Source organism: Cardiocondyla obscurior, linkage group LG02, assembly GCF_019399895.1.
Source record: "Cardiocondyla obscurior isolate alpha-2009 linkage group LG02, Cobs3.1, whole genome shotgun sequence".
Lineage (NCBI taxonomy): Eukaryota > Metazoa > Arthropoda > Insecta > Hymenoptera > Formicidae > Cardiocondyla > Cardiocondyla obscurior.
This window is the reverse complement of record NC_091865.1, coordinates 11,640,612-11,661,121: the sequence shown is the minus strand read 5'-3', so window position 1 is coordinate 11,661,121 and position 20,510 is coordinate 11,640,612. Positions and strand designations below refer to the sequence as shown.

The following is a 20,510-nucleotide window of genomic DNA, read 5'->3' as shown; positions in this document are numbered from 1 at the left end:
GCCACTTGCAACGAAAACGCCATGCGTACCGTATTGTCTGTGACAATGAAAGTCAATGACCTTACAGACGGAAATGTTAAGTTTTGCTGAAATTTCGTGCAGCCGAAATTTTATCCGTTGCCACTTTTCTTTTTTAGACCATATGGTTCCCAAAAAATATAAGTACACTTTACAACACGAGGTCGTTGACAGATAGAGTAATAATATGCAGATATGTCAATTTATTTTTCTTTTGACGTAACACACAATTCTACTTTATTACGGTTATTAAAAATTGCTAAACATACATATGTATATTAAAAGAACTTATTTAATTAAAAAAGTTTTTATATATATACTAAAAAATTCCATTGTTTATTTCATTACATTATTATAACAAAAAAAATGTGTGTAAAATATATAAGCAAAATTAATTTAAAAAAATTATTTTTATACATAATTTTCATGTAATATAATATTGATAAAATGTAATGTTTTATTATCTCCAAATGATTTATCTCGCAAAAGAATAATAAATGCTATCTTGCAGATTCAGATGGTCTAAGATATAATTTGAAAGTTACGATTTTTCGATTATGGCTAAGTGCATTTTAATCGTTTCAGAAATAAAAAGATTAAATAAAATCGATGATGTATATATACCTATATGTAAGATTAATTATCGTGTATCATTATGACTATCGAAAAGATTTGATACGTCGATATCGACTGTATATCGGTAGACCATCGCCACCGATGATATCACTCTTTCCGTCACGGCTCCGATTCTGTATGTGTGATTTTATGCTGATACTCAGGTTCTCGGTTGCATGCGTGTGCTCGTCGCGTAATTTACAACTTGTAATGACCTAACATCGCATGATAGACCTGACGAAAGAAGCTATTGATAGACGCCCGTGTGGGCGAACGAACTTATCCGCGCCTACCGTTTTCAGTTCTTGAAGAAACAACCTCCGTTCAGTTCTTTCTCAACTTTAATTATTGTTAATTTCGTAATTAACGAATATGTGTAGACGTACCACCCGTGTGTCATTATTAAGTAAAGTCTAACGACGATGATTTGATATAAGTGATTGTAATCACATTAAACAAGGCGAGATTTTTCTGTTTCGATACGGCCAACGATTACACAATTATATGATTGTTGAGAGTTACAAAAAGCATCCTCTGTCTGGGTAAATTTCTTGTAAATGTAATCAATTTTTTTAATTCTACTTTATGATCATATAATGCGCAGATATATTGTATATATCTACGTTATATACATAGATGTACGAAAATGCCGCAATGTAGTGAGCTTATAGGTAGATTCGCCAAGCTTAAAGGATCAGTCATTCCCATGGGGATTAATTTGATACTACAGTATCCTCTAACATAGCCAACACTAATAAATCCCGAAATTGGAGTACACGAATGTGTTCTATTATAGACACAGATTGTTTGAAATTATTTATAGCAATAACAAAGCGCTGTTAACGTCATTTTAAATTAATTACTTCGTTAATAAATTAAAGGAAAAAAAAAAGAAAAAAAAAACTTCATAAAATTAAAGGTAAAGAATAATTTTCTCTGATAGCGGAGACTAGATTAATCGCTACAGTAATCGTTTTAAGTTTATATTTGATGATGTTTATAGAAAACGGTGAATTAACCGCCATAAACAGTATAATAAAAACTCACGCTATATCATTACACATCTGTTCGTGACGCAAGTTACGTAAAAAGCGAAAGACACATAAGAACTAGCTTGCGAGTGCAACTGGGTGGACAGGACAAGCTACACGATAACGTACCACCAACGCTAATTAATAACGCGAGAGTTAATTATGCCACGAGAAGCAAGACAATGTTGTCTATCCTCTATCTACCGCGTGTATCCAGCCTGCTATAATAACAGGTAATCGTAGGTTTGCTTAACTAGAAGCTACAGGTGTCCACAAAAGTGTTATCGTGCTTTAGCGCGGCGCGGCGAGAGCCGAGTCATTGATTAGAGAATTAAAGGTCCCGACGACCGTAATTTGCGCCATCGTAGGAAGAAGAAAGCGCGGCGAGCACGGTGGGTTCGATGAAAAATATGCCGGATGAACGTAGGAAAAACATGGAATGCAAGCGTGCGCGATAATAAATACGATGTTAATGCAGATAATATAATAAATAAGCATGAAAATCGTACAAGAACAAATTACGCACCGCCGACGTCGCCGTCGTTGCCGATTACGTTACACAACGAGCACGGAGCGCTCTTATCTTAGCGCTCTTATCAGGTTTTCTATCCCTATCATTTTTTTTTCTTTTTTTTTTACTGTGACTTGCATTTCAAATTGAATCTAAAGGAGAACACGGAATTAATTTAGCACTTTTCCTACAACTTAGCATTTCCAAGCTGTTGCAGTCGACATTGTAGACTATAAAGACATCAAAGTGCGTGCAAATCGCTAGGAGAAAAAGAGGAGAGGAAAAAAAAGGTATTTGCGTATAATTTATACTTGTAACGTATGGAGAGTTAATACGTCGAATCTCGTAAAAGGATATGGCATAGAAAATGTCCATTATTACATTGATGTGTGTACATTACGTTGCTAGTTGCGGACAGTCACGTAGAAAATTGACTTTTAACGAGCGGCCATTTCCTAGATTTTCCGGTGACTTTTACAGTTTTACCCAGGGAAAGGCGTCGATTGCTCGCGTAAACAATGGAATGAGACGCACGTTCGCGGATGTATCGCTCGCGATTTCCCGGCGGACATTATACATAATTAGGAGCGCGGGTACCGAGGCGGGAAGGCGAACAATGGACGGCTCTTTTCGCATGCGACTAAATACGTCAGCGCCACGGTAATTGGCCGACAATTACCAGCCGTAGAATCGCGGCAGCGTTAAGATGGTATAGCCCAGTAGCACGCAAATATGGGAGCGAAACTTATCTCGCGCAATTTATTTCGACGAGGTCGAGGCCGTCGCGACGCAGTGTCGACATCGACGCCGGGCATCATTTTCCCCGGAAGCGAGGAGAAAAACGCGATTAGGCAAAAGATAGCCGCCGCCAAAATATGCACAGCTTTAGTATGAGTGCGAGGAAAAATGAGACACGCGGGCTAAGATTTTCCTTGCGAGAAGCTTTGCTTCTTAAGGTAGCGACGCATTTCTATGTCACGTAAAAAGATGAACCGTGACTAATTCTTTTTTCTACGGGGGTCTGTCTCGCGGTGGCACTTTAACGGTACTTTCGCGTTGATATCGACAAGAAAGACATACGAAGCGAGATCTGCCAACGAGATACACGCGAGACGCAAGCGGGTGAACGCGGCTTGTCGTATCTCGTCAGTAAGACGACGAAGAGAAAGAGAGAGAGAGAGAGAAAGACAGAGGAAAAGAGAGATGGAGGGAGTATTATAGATATTTTGTTCGTTTTGCGGTAGCTTCTTCTTTCCCCAATGCCGCCCCGGCGACGGGAGAGGTTCATAGAAAATTCTATTATTCTATTCTTATCATCGCGCTGACGCGTGGTGCCCGGTATCGACAGACGGATACATAATGCAACGTGAGTTTCCGAGCTTGCGCGCGTGAGCGCATACCTACCGGATGCGGCCACCACCGAGCTTGCATACTGAGCACCGAGGCTCGTTCAAGCCCTCCTACAAAACGTGCTGACTCGTCGTGACGAACGTTGCCGCCGTATGTTGGGCTCCTCAACGTGCTCGAACGTGCCGTGCGACGTTGATCGAAAAGAGGGTAGACTTGACGTCTTTACGAGCGCCGACAGCATTTGTACGGTGGGATTTTTGCAGATAAGAAGACACGTCGTTACCGGGTTGATAAAACATACGGAGTTCGATCGGAATACTTTTGATCTTTTATTAAAAATACCCCGTCTCGATTCGTTTCTGTTCGCGCTTCAAGTTCTTTCGCGGCCGCTTTATGAATTCAAGCGTCGTTTTACATTAATAAAAAAACAAATTGCAAATCATATCGAGTTACTTGGTATTCCGTAAAGATAGATATTGAAATTGATAATTTGCAAAAAAAAAAAAAAAAATTAATTTACTTAGCAGGGAAAAAGCGTATATCTAATATCGTAAAGGAACGGCTCGTGTATAGAGCGGATTTGACATATGTGCGAAATGCGAATTCTCGCGCGTGCCGACGGGGGGTACCGTTTTAATTAACACGCCGTGTTTGCCGTGCTCGACCCCGTCCGTAAGACTAATTCACCGTGTGCAAGAACAATGCATCAGGATCGGCACCCGTGCGATCGGCCGAGCGCACGAACGTATTTCGAGCTCACGCGGCGCCGTTGATTACGCGTCGCGGATGCGAATTTGCGTGCGCGATTGAAAGACGACCGCGCGCGCGCGCTTGGATATTCTACTAATTCAATGGATGCGAACGTCATCGGGCAACGAGCGTGGGCACCGCCTACGCGTTGCATAACACGTATTAATTAATTATCGACGTGCGCGAGTCTGAACGCGGAATCAGCGGGACGCGACACGGAAACGCTATAAAAAACGTGACTTCTGCGTCGAATCTTGGGTATTCACTTCAGCCGCTTGCGTAATGTTCGCTAATACTATACAGATTCATTGTGTTGCTTGGTGAATGCGGCAAGTGAATGCGTATCGGATTGAAGAATAAAATAATTTGTAACTACACAGATGTTGTTTCGTTCTCATACACTAAAAAAAAAAATTTTTTTTGTTAAATAAACTAAGCCTTTCAACTGAACCCAGATTTAGTTAATACAAAAAAATTATTATTTAACCGAAGTAAATTGTTGTCCGTGTAAACCACAATTTACTTCGATTTATTAAATATTTTGTTGGATTAACTAAATCTGGGTTTGATTAAAAGGTTTAGTTTATTTAACATAATTTTTTTTTCAGTGTATACCTATATCGAGTTTTAACAATTTGCTAGATATATGTCCAAAATTTTTTAATAATAATTGCTTATGTATCTTGTTAAAAATGATGAATGATAAAGAATTTTAATTCTCGAAACCAACGATTATACCAAAATTATAATAGGAAATTATTTTTTCAGAAATTTATAAAATATTTATAATTAATCCTTCTTGCATGCCTCATATTATTATTTTATCGTAAATAACGTATTAATATATTTGCATATTATAATACTTTGAATTAAACATCGACTCTAAACGTTTAGGTTTTTGCTTTAAATTGCGTTACGATACAAAAATTATTGTACTTTAAACCTAGATTATGTAGATAACCTTGTAAAGATACGTCTGAAATAAGATATAAAATGTAAGAGAAGGACTCAAAGAAATGACTTACATAATTTTCAATTCGTATTTTAAATCTTTTGATTTCAATGTTAAAATAATTGTGTTGTAAGAAAACAGAAAAAAAGTAAAAAAAAAAAAACATTATAGTTTGTACAATTCCTGAAATACATTCAATTCAAAGTACCGAACAAAATTGTTCTTCACTGATACAAAATATCTTGTTTCCCATTATCCGTCAAGTATTTGCGGAATATTTTTCTTGCGGGTGTGTGATTGCAAAAGTACTAGACATTTGTCGGGGCGAGTGGAATTCAATAGTGTGCGAGAGACTGGTAAAGTGCCACGAAAAACTCTGACCACGTACCAAGTTGGCAAAACACACGTCTCGAGAGAGAGAGATAGAAATGAAGAAAGAGAAAGAAAAAGAGAAGAGGAAGAGAAGAGACAGAGCGAAGAGGAGGTCAGCGTCGATGGCGCGGGGGACGAACGGAGAGGAAAAGAGAGCAAAAGAGAACTCGATCGCGGGCTGCAGATGCTGGCGATAGCGCGTATAAAAGATGTATCTACATTTAGTTCGGACAGGCACCACTTTATTCGCTCGCCGAGCGCTAACAAGTGTTTTCCATCGGCCGAAGCGGTTGCTTTAAAGATCCGCCGAGTGCAACCGGTCTGCCACGAAGTCGCGCTACTTGCTGGTAGCTCGTTTGGAATTGCGGTAAATCTCGCCGTGCGAACAACGCGCGACTGTCAATCGGCGAAGTCGAGTTTTGATTTACTTCATGCGCACATCGTCGTACACATCCGGGCATGTGCAGCCGGATGTTCTTCTACGACCAACGCGCGGGCATTTCGCCGTGTACGATTTTACGTCGCGTAACATCCGCGGTATATTATCTTGAAAATATCTACGCGGATTTCAATTATCGTTAGCGAGTGATAAAGGACTTCCTATCATAATTCTATTTTATATTCCTACTTGTTGATAACGTTAAACGATAGATCTGCCAGTATGTTAAATATGTGTTTTGCTTTGCACAGCGAATTAATCGCTTTAAAAAGTAAAAAGAAAAAAAAGAAAAAAAAAACACTTTCTAAAATTAATCTCTATTCACTACCAGATTCTACTAATAAATATCGAATTAAATGTCATGCTGTAAATTACTGCGAATATATGTGTAATACAAACATATAATTAAACATAAATATCTCTGTACAAAGAAAATGTGATTACAACATAACATTTTTAATGAGATAAAATAGTGCTGTTTGCTACTTAGCTTTTTTTATATAGATTTTTTTTTTAATTTTTTACACATGAGAATTTCGTGCAATCCTCCGCGTGCATTCGCTGACGATCTCTTCGAGATTATTCAAGAAGGCGCCGGCAATGATGCAAGGTCGATCGATTTGAAAGTGGTACCTTGTACACCGTAGTATGCGATTATCATACGTGCGTACTCGAGGTATGAGCCTGATGCAAAGGCAGGCTTGAATATGGCACTCGTCAATCCGGTATGTAAATTCGCGCAGGTGTCGCTGAGTTTTCCCGATGTAATTTTCAATTTTAATTGGCCGGCAAGGAGGAAAATAAGAATACTCGCGCACGAGCACCCACATACTCGCGGTTGTAATGACACATAGACCAGCTCTCTCGGGCGTTACGCGCGGATCATTTCTGGATTGCTCTAACCAAACGCGCTGATTATGCGTTAAGCGTATCAGCGATATAATGATAATCATCTCAGCCGGTTAAACGGATAATTGACGAGCGATTATTTCAGAGGACAGACATAAAGGAGCTAATCAAGATACGCACTTCTTCGTTTCGCGAGTATATCTCGAGGGTTTATAAAATAAATATTAGCCCGATCGAAAAATCGGTATCTATCGCGATCGCGTATGGTTAATGCTGATCAAAGTGTCAGACGAGTATGTGAATGCGTACGATTAATACTTTGCGGATCGAAGATAAACAGAGACTAAATTAATATTTAACCTGATCTGTAGCAGACAAGTTCCACCTATTTTAAATGTTAATTTTTATATTTAAAGATGGATTAATGCGTAACGCATCAATTTTCTTTTTTTTTTTTAGTAAGAGAATTTTTTTAATAAGATTCAACAGGAAAAACAGACGAGGGTATTTATTCGCGCTTTTTTAACTTCTTGAAAAATACGGACTTATGTACTATTACTAATATCTTTTAATTATATCACGCAGAAAATTACGTATTGCGCGGCACACGCGACATGCTAATAATAGCACGCGATCGAAATTCATTGACTAATAGCGTGGCCGGCGTGGAGCAGAATTAACGTTTCGATGCTCGGAAACTAAACGGCTGAAGGGTTGTAAGCTGGTATGCAGATGAGCCGACATGGTCGACCCCGGAGGCGGATGTTAGCAGTCTGCAGCTACGTAGACAATAGGCCAGTGCCATTATGTCCGTCGAATCCTAAAACCCTATAGACTCGTTCTTCTCTGTCTATTATCCCGCTGGTGGCAGGCCACATTGTGTATCCGGCCTGCCACGGGACTACGGCCATTGTCGGTCCACCTAATTATTCGCAAATCTTCCGCTCGTTGGCGGTAGCTCCCATTCTCTGATTCGCGAAATTCCATCGCTTCTAAAGCTACCCGGGGGCCTCGCGGTTTACTCGATCTCGTACGATCTCGTACGTTCTCGTTTTCCCACCCAATCAGACTTTTACGAAATTAGATATTTAACGATCTCCGTATACGCGGCGATCATTGTTTACAACGATCCATCCTAGTGAATCGCAGTATACGCCTAGTTTTGTATCGCGATTTAATAAAGGCTACGCTTATTGAGAATAAATTCAATGGAAGTGTCCGAGGAACAATATTTAAAATTCAATCACTACAATTTTTAGGTAAATTTAAAGCAAACTTACCTCTGGATCGGTTGATTCCGCCCTCTTATATGCAAACAAAGGACCCAACTTGTCGTAGAGGTTGACGCGCTCGTGAAGATCTTTGAAAGGGTTTCTAGTGCTGAAGAAATCGAGGTCGACGTCCAAGATGTACGGAGTATCTTTTTCAGGAAGATACTGGCGCAACACTGAGCTGACGGCAGTAAAATCATCTTTCTGTAACATAAATAACAAACAGTTCATTAATTTACATACCTATAACTCATAATGTAGAGTCATCTTTCATGTATATTATTCATCTAGAATATTTTTTCATATTGCAACATTTTTACAGATTAATTTCTCTAATATTTTTCAATGTTTCTCTCAATTTTTCTTTAATATTCAAAACTTTTGTATACACATTTTACATAACCGCAATAGCAAACGGTGACTCGCAGTTTTACAAACGCTTCATATTTTCTACATTTTTTATCTAACAGTTCTACTCTTTTGGGCATTTGTCACTAAAAGCGGGGTTATTCAATGGAAGTTATCGTGTGATGAAACACGGGCATTCAGTTCTGCGAATTAGCGACGCTATATTACTCAATCCTTTTTTTGACGCTGTTCGTTGAGCGCTGACATCACTGGCGAAACGTTGACGATAATTACCAATAAAATGATCGATTGCCGATGTTATATCGGCGACCCACGGTCCAATTTTCGAACGAGATTTCACCACCATAGGAACACAAGGGGCGGCCGGCGAGGAGAAATCGGCGACGTGCGCAACCGTTCGTATGAACCGGATATTGTTCGTAGCGGGGCAAAACGATGCCGCCCGCGTATAGAGGGTTTTTTGTGACGCGCAAAAAACAATGACTGCACTCGAATTAATTCTGTTAGAATTGATACTCGGGCCCGGCACTGGGATCGCAATTTGCATGCGTTCACAACAATGAAATACAACGGCGCGCGCGGGGTGAGCTGTAATACTATCGCGAGGAGAAGAGGGAAAAGGGGGAAAGAAATGAGAGGAGGGGAAAAACCAACAATCAGACAGAGCAGTGGCTCTCAAAAAGCTTGTAATGCTTTCAACGCCGACGGTAATTTTTAAAGAAAAAATTTACAAAGAGTTTCACGAGTTGCGTGAAAAAAGAAAAAAAAAGTTATGTTAGAGCAAACGGAGGTACCAAAAAGATAAGATATCAATAAAAAGAAATTTCTGCGTAAAGATACAATCATTGATTTTTAATAATTAACTTGATCGAGTTATTTATTTTTTTATGAACCTAAATTATAAAACGTTTAAAGTGTTAAATAATCTAAATCAGAATTTAAAAGAATTTTTTTTTGTATGTTTCCCGAAACCGAGAGAAGAATGTACTGTGTTATCAATTTTATCAACATGCACGGTTACAAATGTTTTATCGTTAAATATTACGAATATACGCTTGAACTACAAATAATATATCTTGAATACAGCGATATTTTCTGAAGCTGAGCGATTAATTTTTTGTGCTCCCGATCTGCCACGTCGGCTGATAAGAGTGCTCGTTTTGCGCAACCTTCGTATTACGCTCTGCAGATGTTCATCGGTCTTGTGTCTGATTTAATGCATACGATCTTTGAACTGCCAGACTACTTGCGAATCCAATTGAGAATAATGTCAACGCAATGTTCGTAAATACGTTTTTGAATAAAATTTTTTACAAAAGAAAAAAAAAAAGTTTGTGCTCCTTTTTTCATCAAAAATAAATTCATAAGCTTTATATTAATTCTTCTATTTTTTTTTTTTTTTTAATTATTTAATCATGCATTGAATTATTTCTTTTTTCATCGTTCATGTAAGTATAATTTGCAACGTAATACTTGTGCAAATGCCACGACACTGAAATACTTGACAAAATACATAACTGCAAAAAAATTTATTTACAATTTGCGCTCGAACAAATTTCTCCGTGTATTTTTATCCGGCGAATTTGTACGAGCGATAAGCAAGACTGACAAAACGAGACGCATATATGGCACGCGATATTTTAGTCGAATAATCCACAAGGAAAGATCGAGTAATACTTTTTTCTTTCAAGTTAGTCTTATGCGCCGTTGAGTGCAACAAAGGAAAGGCTGCGGGTATAAAACAGTAATAATTGCCGAAGGAATTTCCTTGTGTCATATTGTTTTCAAGTAACCTCCGACAGTTTTTCCTTCTTGCTTGGCTAATGCCTCGCAGGCATGCATTAACATTTAAAATTTTCTTCGCATCAGTTCTCCTCTACGCGATATACGCACGACGCACGAACAAATTGCATACGCGTTTAGAACTTTCCACTCAATGCGGTGATTAATATTTTCAAACGTTAGACATATATTTTATTCGCGATAATAGCTGCATTCGACGCGATTATATAATTTATCGCATTAAGTATTTTCCTTATCAAATATTACTTTTTTATGATAATTTACAGATTGAAATTCCAAGCCGTGCTATAAAATTACAGTAAGAGTAAAATTTATGCGACTTTATAATGGAAATTTTTATATACATATTGTTCATATGACACACTTTATTTATAGCACATGACGCATTAATGTGACGTCATGTTAATTTGTTTTTGTCAGTTGTGGCGTATCTTTTATCATTATGCAGATAAGAGGAAAATGATAAAGTACGAATACTCTATCTACTATTAACAATTGCTGATTAGAATATAGGAAAACGTTTAAAGAGGAATGTCATTGCCGGCTAAATTTAAATTGTTCGAGGGCGATAGTCGGGCGTTGCACTCGATGTAAGTGCAATAACACAATAATCCGTTTAATTTGAATTCGGCAGATATTTTCGTCCGAGCAGCGTCCAAACCGAAGAATATGATCGCTAGAGTTACTTCTGTATACATATAAATCCCGCGACAGACTAACATCTCTCTCTCTCTCTCTTTTTTTTTATTTGACGATTAAAAAAATTTCTTTTACGTATTTGTTTTAAAAATGTTTAGTTTTTTTTTCTTTTTTTATAAGTTAACAAGTGCATTTCAAAGAACAATTAGACATAGAGTCTGCACTCACGCAAATAGATATGCTCGAATAACGCTTCGCGAGGAGCACGTGGCCGCTCGAGTGTAGATCTACGTTTCAATGTGTGCACACTATGTAGAGATCGTCGGTCACACCGCCGTCGCGGCCGCAGTTAAGGCAAGCAGTGCATATGCAAATGGTTGCATTGTCTTGACCTAAAGTGGCGTGATCTCCGTCGGTTTATTGTGCTTTCACTGGCAGCTATGAAAGAGCACAGTCTCGCAAAAATCACAGCTCACTCATTTACATTGGCTGCATAATATACATGCATTACGTTACTGATTTCACTCGTGTGAGTTCTTATTTGTTCTAGGAAATGTAGATAATTTTGCCGAACAAATCAAAAATTAATTCCAAGACCCTGCATATTATAAACTCGACGTAAAGTTTCCAGAATAGCCGTTTATTAGTTTGGATTTTTTTTTAAGGATATTAAATTAAACTGTAATCTATGCTCAACGTCAAACGCATTGTATAAAAAAAATTAATTATTTTAATGCTTATTATTTTCGTTTTTCTTCTTAGATTAAATATTATACCTGTCATAAAAATTACAGATTCTTGACGGACTGAACTTAATACTTGATATGATATTGAGCGGATAATTTCTTTTATAACGTTTTTTCATTTCGTAACAGTTGAGACGAACAAAGTCGACGAATATCAGAATACTTGGCAGGCGCGAGCAACATGCCGTATCCGACCTACAGCAATCTTCCTTTAATTCCTTCTCTGGCAGCCGCCTACGCAGCCTACGTAAGAGACGCTGCGTAAATTTAAAGTAAGTTATATCCCTATTTATAAGTGAACTATATTCAATTCTCCCGGCCGATCACGTAACTGAGAAATAATCTGGCCTGCTTCGATCGAGTTCCAACCTGATCGACGATTAACTTTAATGCTACCTGGCCACGGAATTTCAACGACACGGCCTACAAGAATGCCGTTGATAGGACTGAAAGTTAATCGTCAATCAGGTCGGCCGGAGCTCGCTCGAAGTAAAAATTTCATCCTGGAGAGCCGCGGCGACACATTCGTCTGGTAAAAGTTCGTAATATATTCAGGGTATAATTCTGAGCACAATATTCGGTATAAATTCTTTTGTATAACGCGTTACCGCTACGTCGTGACAACGTGAGATCAAGGCGGCGGGCGGCGTACATAACTCGCGCGGTGTTTACATATCATTTCGGCGCGTGATAGCATGATAGAATGCAAAATAAAAAGCAAGTTACATTCGTTCTATTTTATCTATAATATATTAATACTAGCCATTAACTAAGCAGAACGCCTGCTCTGTTTTCAAAAGATTTAGAGTAGAAGCTGAACGTGCTCTCATCGCCAATATTTAATAAACGAACTGCCGGTTCGTTGACCGTTTCAGGAGTACCGTATAAGTTATATGCGATAATTCAGTAAATAATTAGTTCTCGAGATTGTAATTTACCCGGTTGCGGTTTTCGCGAGTGTCCTGTGCGAGGAAGGAAGACACGACCCGACATTCCAGACTGACAATGAGAGAAGGAGAGGCCTCGGAAAGGCATCATGCATCAGCGGAGCAACATTGAGGTAAGGCACCATTTTTACTTATGAAATATTAACAGTTTTACGTTGTCGCGATCGCTTTAATATCGAGGTAATAAAGTTTAACGCGTTTTGGGGGAAAATATGTTAATTGCGAAAAAATAATAATGATTATTAAAATTTGTTTGATAAATAAATATAGTAAAAGTACAAATTAGTTTTCGCGAATGTGCGGCAAAACGTGAAAAGCAAATGTCGAATGTTTGCTCTCGCGCGGAAAAACTTCGAGTACCGTAAATTCCACCGAAACGCCGGCGTTACAGCGGTGTGTAAATCGCAGACAGGTGGTATTAAGTACAAGTACTCGGCAGCGCGATTTTGATTTACGGCTAATTGCTCGGTATTTTTCCAGACTTCCTAACGCATTTTGCATCTCATGAATGATAAAGTCATTTTCGCGCGGGTCGGCACCGAGGTAGGGAATCGAGAGCGCGCGTTAAATTCACGAAGGCGAAAAGGTGGAAAATATGTCACGCCGCCTTCCGCACATCCGCGTTTCTCGATTCGCATGCGACGTGTGTGTACGCGCGCGCGTGTATGAGAGAGAGAAAGAGAGAGAGACAGAGAGACAGAGTGCGTGTGCACACTCCGCGTACGCGAGTCCGCACGCTCGTTTTCACATTCGCGTGAAAGTCGCACGTCACGGAAGAAACGATACTGTTAGCACCCACTTCAGGAAATTTCCGCTCGTTAGAGAGCGCCGAAAGGAACCAATCTTTCATAGGCTTTCCGCGAGAATTACTGGTACACCCAGCATAACTGCCCCGCGTGATATATTAATCCATTTGCATTCGCCCTTGTAATCCACGAGCGTACCACATTTACCGAGTTCCTTTTCTTAAATGTCGGCCTTTCTCTCGCGCTGCGCGCAGGCCATAGGATAAAACCTTTATCAAGCGGTTATCAAAAAGTCATATTATAAATAATAGTGGTTAATAAAATTGCACCGATAAATCATCTTTTTTTCTTACGTTCAACCAACTAAGATTATAATTCGCGTGAACGCTAATCTTAATTTATCAAGATAAATTTATATATTAATTCTTTGGAAATTAAACTGATTTTTAAGCGATTATGTAATACACTCGAGTAATAAACGTTGGAAAAAGATTTAACAGTCGTAAAATGTACAATAACATTTTATGCGTAACTTCCATTCGAGCGACGTCAGCATCATTTTACATACAATGTGTTTCATACAAATCGCTCACCGCAATCGTCTAAATTGCGAGTCTTATTTCTTGTCGGTTTGCATTATCTCGCGAAATCATTATCTTGCAGACCGCAGTTTAAACGAGCGTCTACTAGAGCATAATCGTCCGTTTCCCATGGAAGCCTTGAAAGGACTTTTGCATTGAGAATAATTTGTTTACCAAATCTGTGGTTTGTACGTGTGCGATACCAAAGAAAAAGAAGAGAAACATGGAGAAGCCGAGGAGGGAGCCACGAACGTTTATCGCGGTTCACCGCGGCGATTTATCGACGTCGCCGTTGCTATCTCGTCCGCCTCGATTTGAACTTTGACCTGAGTTGAACGGCGAACACGAAATCGTGAAACGCCTTTTACGAGATGGTGATGACGACGACGACGAAGACGACGACGACGGCAACGACGACGACGATGACAACGACAATAATAACAACGAGGATGATAATGATAATGACGATAACGACGAGGGCGACAATATTACAAATGGTACATTAATTTGTATACCACATCGAGACGTATGATAAGAAAAATTACCGATAAAAATTGTAATCCGATAAAATCCTATACAACGAACGTAAAAACTTTCGAATTAGAGAAATATCATAACGAAGGGTGTAAGAATCATATTTTCGAGTACATCTTTGCTGGTTTTTAACGCTCGAGTCTAAGTGTGTTCTATCACGACACGTCTGGCGGATCTGTTCGTATCACGACGCGGCATATATCACAGGACTGACCCCTTATAAATATCGAAGAGCAGCCCATTGTGTGACCACGCGGCGCTGCATTCCTGCCGTACAATTAAGCCGGGACATACTCTGGTAATGGCTCCCTCATGTCGCCGCCACGCCGTATGCATATGCGTGTTCGTAGCTTACGACTACGCACAGGCTATCCGCGAGTCCGCAGGTGGACGCGAAAAGGAGATATCGTAATTGGAGAGTATTCCTCACGCGATAGACCGGGAGAAATATTCCGCGGATAAGCTCGAAACCCTAATTGAAATACGGTCATTTATCTTTTGGCGTATATCTATCAATGCATCTATTGGCACAATCCGACAATTTGTATCGAGTTAACGAATCTCAGAGATTAAAAACTTCAAAATTATACAACAGCTCACGCAAAAATATTTTTTTTTTCTTATGAGAAAAAAAAACGAGTCGTAAAGTACTTAAAAGTTCTTTTTGTATCGTTAATTTTCAAAATCTTAATTTCTTAAAAATTATATTTGAGATCCGAGATGTATATGTTAAATGATATTTGTAATTGTCGAAAACAGTTATTAAGGCGCTGGTTAAGCGGCGAGCTGGTCTCTTATTACAGTGACGCTAATGGTAAAGTTATGGTCATAAATAAATTGATTACGACACTGCGTTTCCGGGAGGATAAATATGAAAAGGCCCCATGAAATTATATATACATATATATATATGTATAAAGTGCAGAATTATTGCGTGACGCTCGGGCAAACGTTAAATTGATCCTTGATCGGTCTTGGGTAACGGCCGCGTAACCAACTGCGATCTTTCACCATACCGTCGAGATTATCGTCATCAGCGTCAAAAACACGCCTACATCTTGTCATTTATTAGGTCTTCTGCGTCGACAGCAGTTACCGCTGCATGTTGATGTAATCGAATTGGCAGTCGTGATGAATCGTTCGAAATGTCACTGACAAATATGCTCGCAGCGCAGGAACGCAATTCGCATCGTTGTCACGTCTATTGTCGCAGATTGCTTAGCTAAGTCGTGAATAAATTTCAACGTGAATTATTCCCATCGAGAAGAAATTGATCGCGAATACCACGGAGATGCGCGACGTAGTCCTCCCGCGTTAGATAATCAGCAATTAACTATTAATCAACTTAATTTCCGTAAAATACCAGACACACGTATAAACATTTACATCGTCGCGTATTAAAAATGTGCGCGTACGTGTACGCAGAAAGTATTATTTTTAGACTCGATCGTAAAAGAAACGTATCATCTTGCTCTCATTAATGAATAGTAAACGAATGACTCGATAGAAAGTTTCAACCGGTTCTTAAAAGACGAATATAAACGCAGATTGAGCGAAGAATTTTTTTTCCTCGTTGGAAAAAAAAAATTTTAATAATAAATAAATAAATAAAAATACCGGATTATTATCGGATATATATTACAAGACGAAAACATAAGATTTAAATTGATTTATGATCGGTGACTACCACTTGACTGAACTATGCTCGATATGATTCAGCAACGGGTCTGCCCATTCGATAACTTCAAACTGAAATTTGCTGACAGTGGTGCTGACCTATGGTTCTTCGAGACCGTAGTAACCGAATACCTGTCTAATAATCGGCTCATTCATGCTCATTATTTCGACACTTAATTTAAGACTCGCGCTGAGACCTGACGCAGACATCGATATCTATAGCGGACACTGTTGCGCAATAAAGGAAAAAGCAAAAGCAAGTTATCTTGGCAGAGAGGGAAGTAATAAGAATTTGCTGCTGCTATTGTCTGCTGTAATACTCGAGTACGCGTAACAATCATTTTTGTGATATCGTTTAAATGCAACTAACAGTATTTTGTATAGTATTAAAAATATTTTTCATCTTGAACTTTTAATAGTATGCCGGCCTATCTAAAGCTATTTTTATACATAAAGGCAAACTTAAATGTTCGTGACTTCTTGCCGTACTTTTTCTATACAACTATTTGCCGTTTTCACATGTCCTGATATAAGTGTTGACCTCGTGGTTACCGAGAAATCATCGAGATACTATGGATAGCCAAAGCTATCTCTGACGTGATCGACAGTGTTTTTTTTTTTTTTTTTTTTTTTTTAAGAGCGAAAAAAATTGACGCCAAACCCAGATTAGAAAAAGTCGAGTCACCGTCACTCACATCTTTAGAATAAAAACCGCAATTGTACTTTCTATGGCATCAATGTCTCTTTATACTTATAACCCCAGAAACGTAACGTATTTCTACTTTATTATTAAAACATGCTAAACTGCCGTGGACCGTTCGAACGTAAAAGGCAAGTTACCAGACGTTTCGTTTATTTGAATCTGATAAACGTTCGACGTAGAAAGAAAAATACTAAGTTTACAAAATAAACGTCTAAAACTGCTAGTATAACTGTTTTAACTTACTTTGACTTGTAAATGACTACGCGAAATATTAATATTAATATCGTGAATCAATTTTGTAGTCGCCGATTAAAAAGATACAAAATGCAAATCAGATCGCCAGAAGAAATTTAATATTACGGTTAATTATAATAATAACAGTAATAATGTGTCCGGCGTAATATAGTTATAAATAAATGTCCCTTCTATTTGGTCTTTCGAAATCGGCCGAACTATGTCGCTGCAATTATGATCGAACCGTAACGAAATGTTAATTCTGGTATCGGTTCACAAAGAGAACATTTAAATTGTCGCCCGTTCTGGATTAGTTCGTGATAAATTTCACGTCGCGTAGAGCTCGCGGATTAATTTTCAGCGTGTAAGATAATATTAGCTGCCCGGCACTGAAAGCGCACGCGAATAACTTTGCGCAACTATCCTGCGGCCGGCATTCGCGCAACCACCGCCGTTAATAAGGTGTTAGTCTGGCTGGCACATGATCGAGAAACACGGGGCATAGGATAGGACGTTGCAACAAAGCAACGGTGACGGGTACAGACGAGCCGTATCCGGGACGTCGACCAATAAAATTAATCGCTTTTGCTACATCGCCTGAATAATTTATGCCCGCTGCTGTGCTTAGGAGTTGACCGGCCATCTTTCGCGACCGAGAAGTGTGCGTGTACTTTAGTTGGGATAGATAAAAATGAACATTTACTCGCACCCGAACGCAACGGAGTGGATTTAGTAATATTTTCTTAGACAATCTCTCTTAAATTGGTTGCAAAAACATTAACACCGAGGACCATGTATCTTACCGCAGTGTGACACCATTTACAATATGCTCTCTCTCTCTCTTTCTTTCTTTCTCCTACACGAGTTAAAAATATACATTTGTAAATAAGAAGTTTCACTACTTTTAAAACATGTAAGTAATCAATCTCTTTACAAAGATTTTTTTTTATAAAAACAGTATATTCAATTTAATGTTACCGTTTCAATATTTTACAATATAAAATTCTACTTAGAAATGTGTCTTTTAATTAACGATGTAATTTGCTGTTAAATCAGAAGTAATTAATTTAACGAAAATGAATTTTAATGACGGGTCACGAGTTATATTCAACGTGCAATTTTTTTTTTATTTTGAAATTTATGATACATGAAAATTACTGGCCCGTAAAACTGTCGACATGTCAATTGGCAGTTTCTTCCGTGTTGTGTCCCCGCAACCGCGCAACAATGTTGCCCCCAGATGCGGTATGCATTATTCAATGTACCCGGAAGACCATTGCGGGGTCTCCGCCGAAGTTGACTCTTCACTATGCAACTTGTATTTTTTTTTCTTTTTAATCCGCTTCTATGTGCCTCTTACGTGCTTCTCGGTAAAGCTCGCACAAATGCGCTAATTGCGCTTAAACCGAGAAATACAAGAAGAACAGAAGAAGCATAATTCCTCACACCTCATAAATGAGTATGCAAATAGCATTGAATATTGATGCCCACGTAGAAATACAAGTTGCAAATGTTAATTGAAACCAAAAATGAACATTTCCACACAATTTGCGAGACATTTACCATTACAAGAACGCGTTGATTTCCTCTCCAGTTAATTCATCCGATTTATATTAATTTGATAAAGTACCACAAAGTTACATAACGAAACTGATATTAAAAAAAAAAATATATATATATATATATATATATTGTAAATTTAACAAGAGTAAAAAAAATACACGTGGATTTTGTATCGTTTATTGAGAGTGTCGCGTAACGGCCGGTGTAAGGCGGCAACGGTAGCTATTAGGAGCAGGATGTAACCGTTCAAGAGCGAGTGTTTAGCCGGGCCCTCATAAATCACGCAAGGGCGACAAGCAATTATAATAACTGTACCTGAGTATAAACGGGTAAATAAAATACCAAGCCCTTCGGCCAAGTAATGAGGCATACGAAGCTGGCTGCGAACCAGTTTCAAGACTCGTTATCGCGACAGAATAAACAGTGGAGGGAACACTTTCTCGAGGAAGTCCGTCTTGATTATCAGTGTTTCAGGTGCCTTAACGCACCGCCGCAATAACAACGGCATCGACAAGCCCGAAATAAAATTTATTGTCGCAATAAATCATTCCTTTCGATCGCGCCTAAACAGCAGGGTACGGAATAACGGGTGGACTTTTCGTTACTTTCTATTACTTTCGTTCTTTTGCCGGCTACATCGCTCTCGTAAGTTACAATGCACTTATGTAACGTAATTTATATGAAGAAAATCGAACGCTTGTTTAAATAGACCGTTCAGTTGTTAAGCAAGACGCACTTTAAACGGAGAGAATCCAATTCGCGCGCTGCCCACGTAGTCATATTCCGCGCAAAAATATTCCGAGAGAAACCTCCAAAGTCTCATGGTCACGGGGACCTCATCGACCATGGAATTCAAGCTGAGTTTCAGATTTCAGCGGAACGAAACCGGCGGAGATGGGCAAAAGAACGCGGTGCGCGGATGTGGCGAAAGAGAACACGCGCGGGGAGAGGAGAGAGAAAGAGAGAGAGAGAGAGAGACCAAAAGTACATCGTGCCGCTCGCCATAACCTTTTATCAGTTATCTAATTAGCCGTTGCATTTAATTAGCGATGCCAAGAGAAAGCCACGAGATAGCCCTAGCGCTGCGCGAGACCGACATGGTACGGGGCTACATAGCTATACGTAATTTTAATCGGCATTCACGTCAGATAAGAAAGGTCGATGGATGGACTGGCATCTGCGTGCACTTTGCAATTAGTCGTATTTTTATTTATTTGGCTATTTGCCGCTTATTGAACTGCGCATGAAGAAAGACCGGCATGAAGCCGTTCGATCGGCCGACAAGAATTTTAAGGGTCATCAAGCACGTAATCTTATGCGAATCAAGGGATAATTTTAAAATATCACGTTAGAGTAGATTGAAATTGTAATACGATTCTATTAAAAAGAAAAAAAAAATTGTTTAAGAGAATTCTATTTAACTAGAGATATTCATGTTTCTTTCCCGTTGTGTAATTTATATAAAACATTTGTCGAGTTCAAATCGTGATAATAAGTCGAAATTATAGCAGAGAAATGATGTAATAATTTAGGTACTCACCTTTGCCGCATCTTCGATGAAAGCGCCGATGGTAATAACGTGCAGAGTGACCTCGCGAGTATTTTCAAGTTCATCTGGCGTCGCGTATAAGCCCTCACTGAGGAAATACGGCTCGGAACATGTCAATCTGTAACAAATAAATATCGTTATAATAATATATTTCGTTTGCGACAAATTTAAATTGGACAAAATGACTCATAATATAATCATGATTAATAAAAGTGTATTAAACACTTTAAAATGTGCAAAATTATATATTTACAATATATG

The 20,510-nt window shown here is 38.8% G+C and overlaps 1 protein-coding gene across 1 annotated transcript in view; it reads right to left on the bottom strand.

Moving 5' to 3' along the window:
* Window positions 1-20,510, bottom strand: part of Mesr6 (misexpression suppressor of ras 6) — a 482,514-nt gene that overhangs the window by 201,171 nt on the left and 260,833 nt on the right. Inside the window, exons 4-5 of the mRNA XM_070667652.1 lie at window positions 20,241-20,367; window positions 8,168-8,362 (exon numbers count right to left, since the gene is read on the bottom strand). Of these exons, the coding sequence (XP_070523753.1) occupies window positions 8,168-8,362; window positions 20,241-20,367 (322 nt within the window). The remainder of the gene's footprint in view (window positions 1-8,167; window positions 8,363-20,240; window positions 20,368-20,510) is intronic.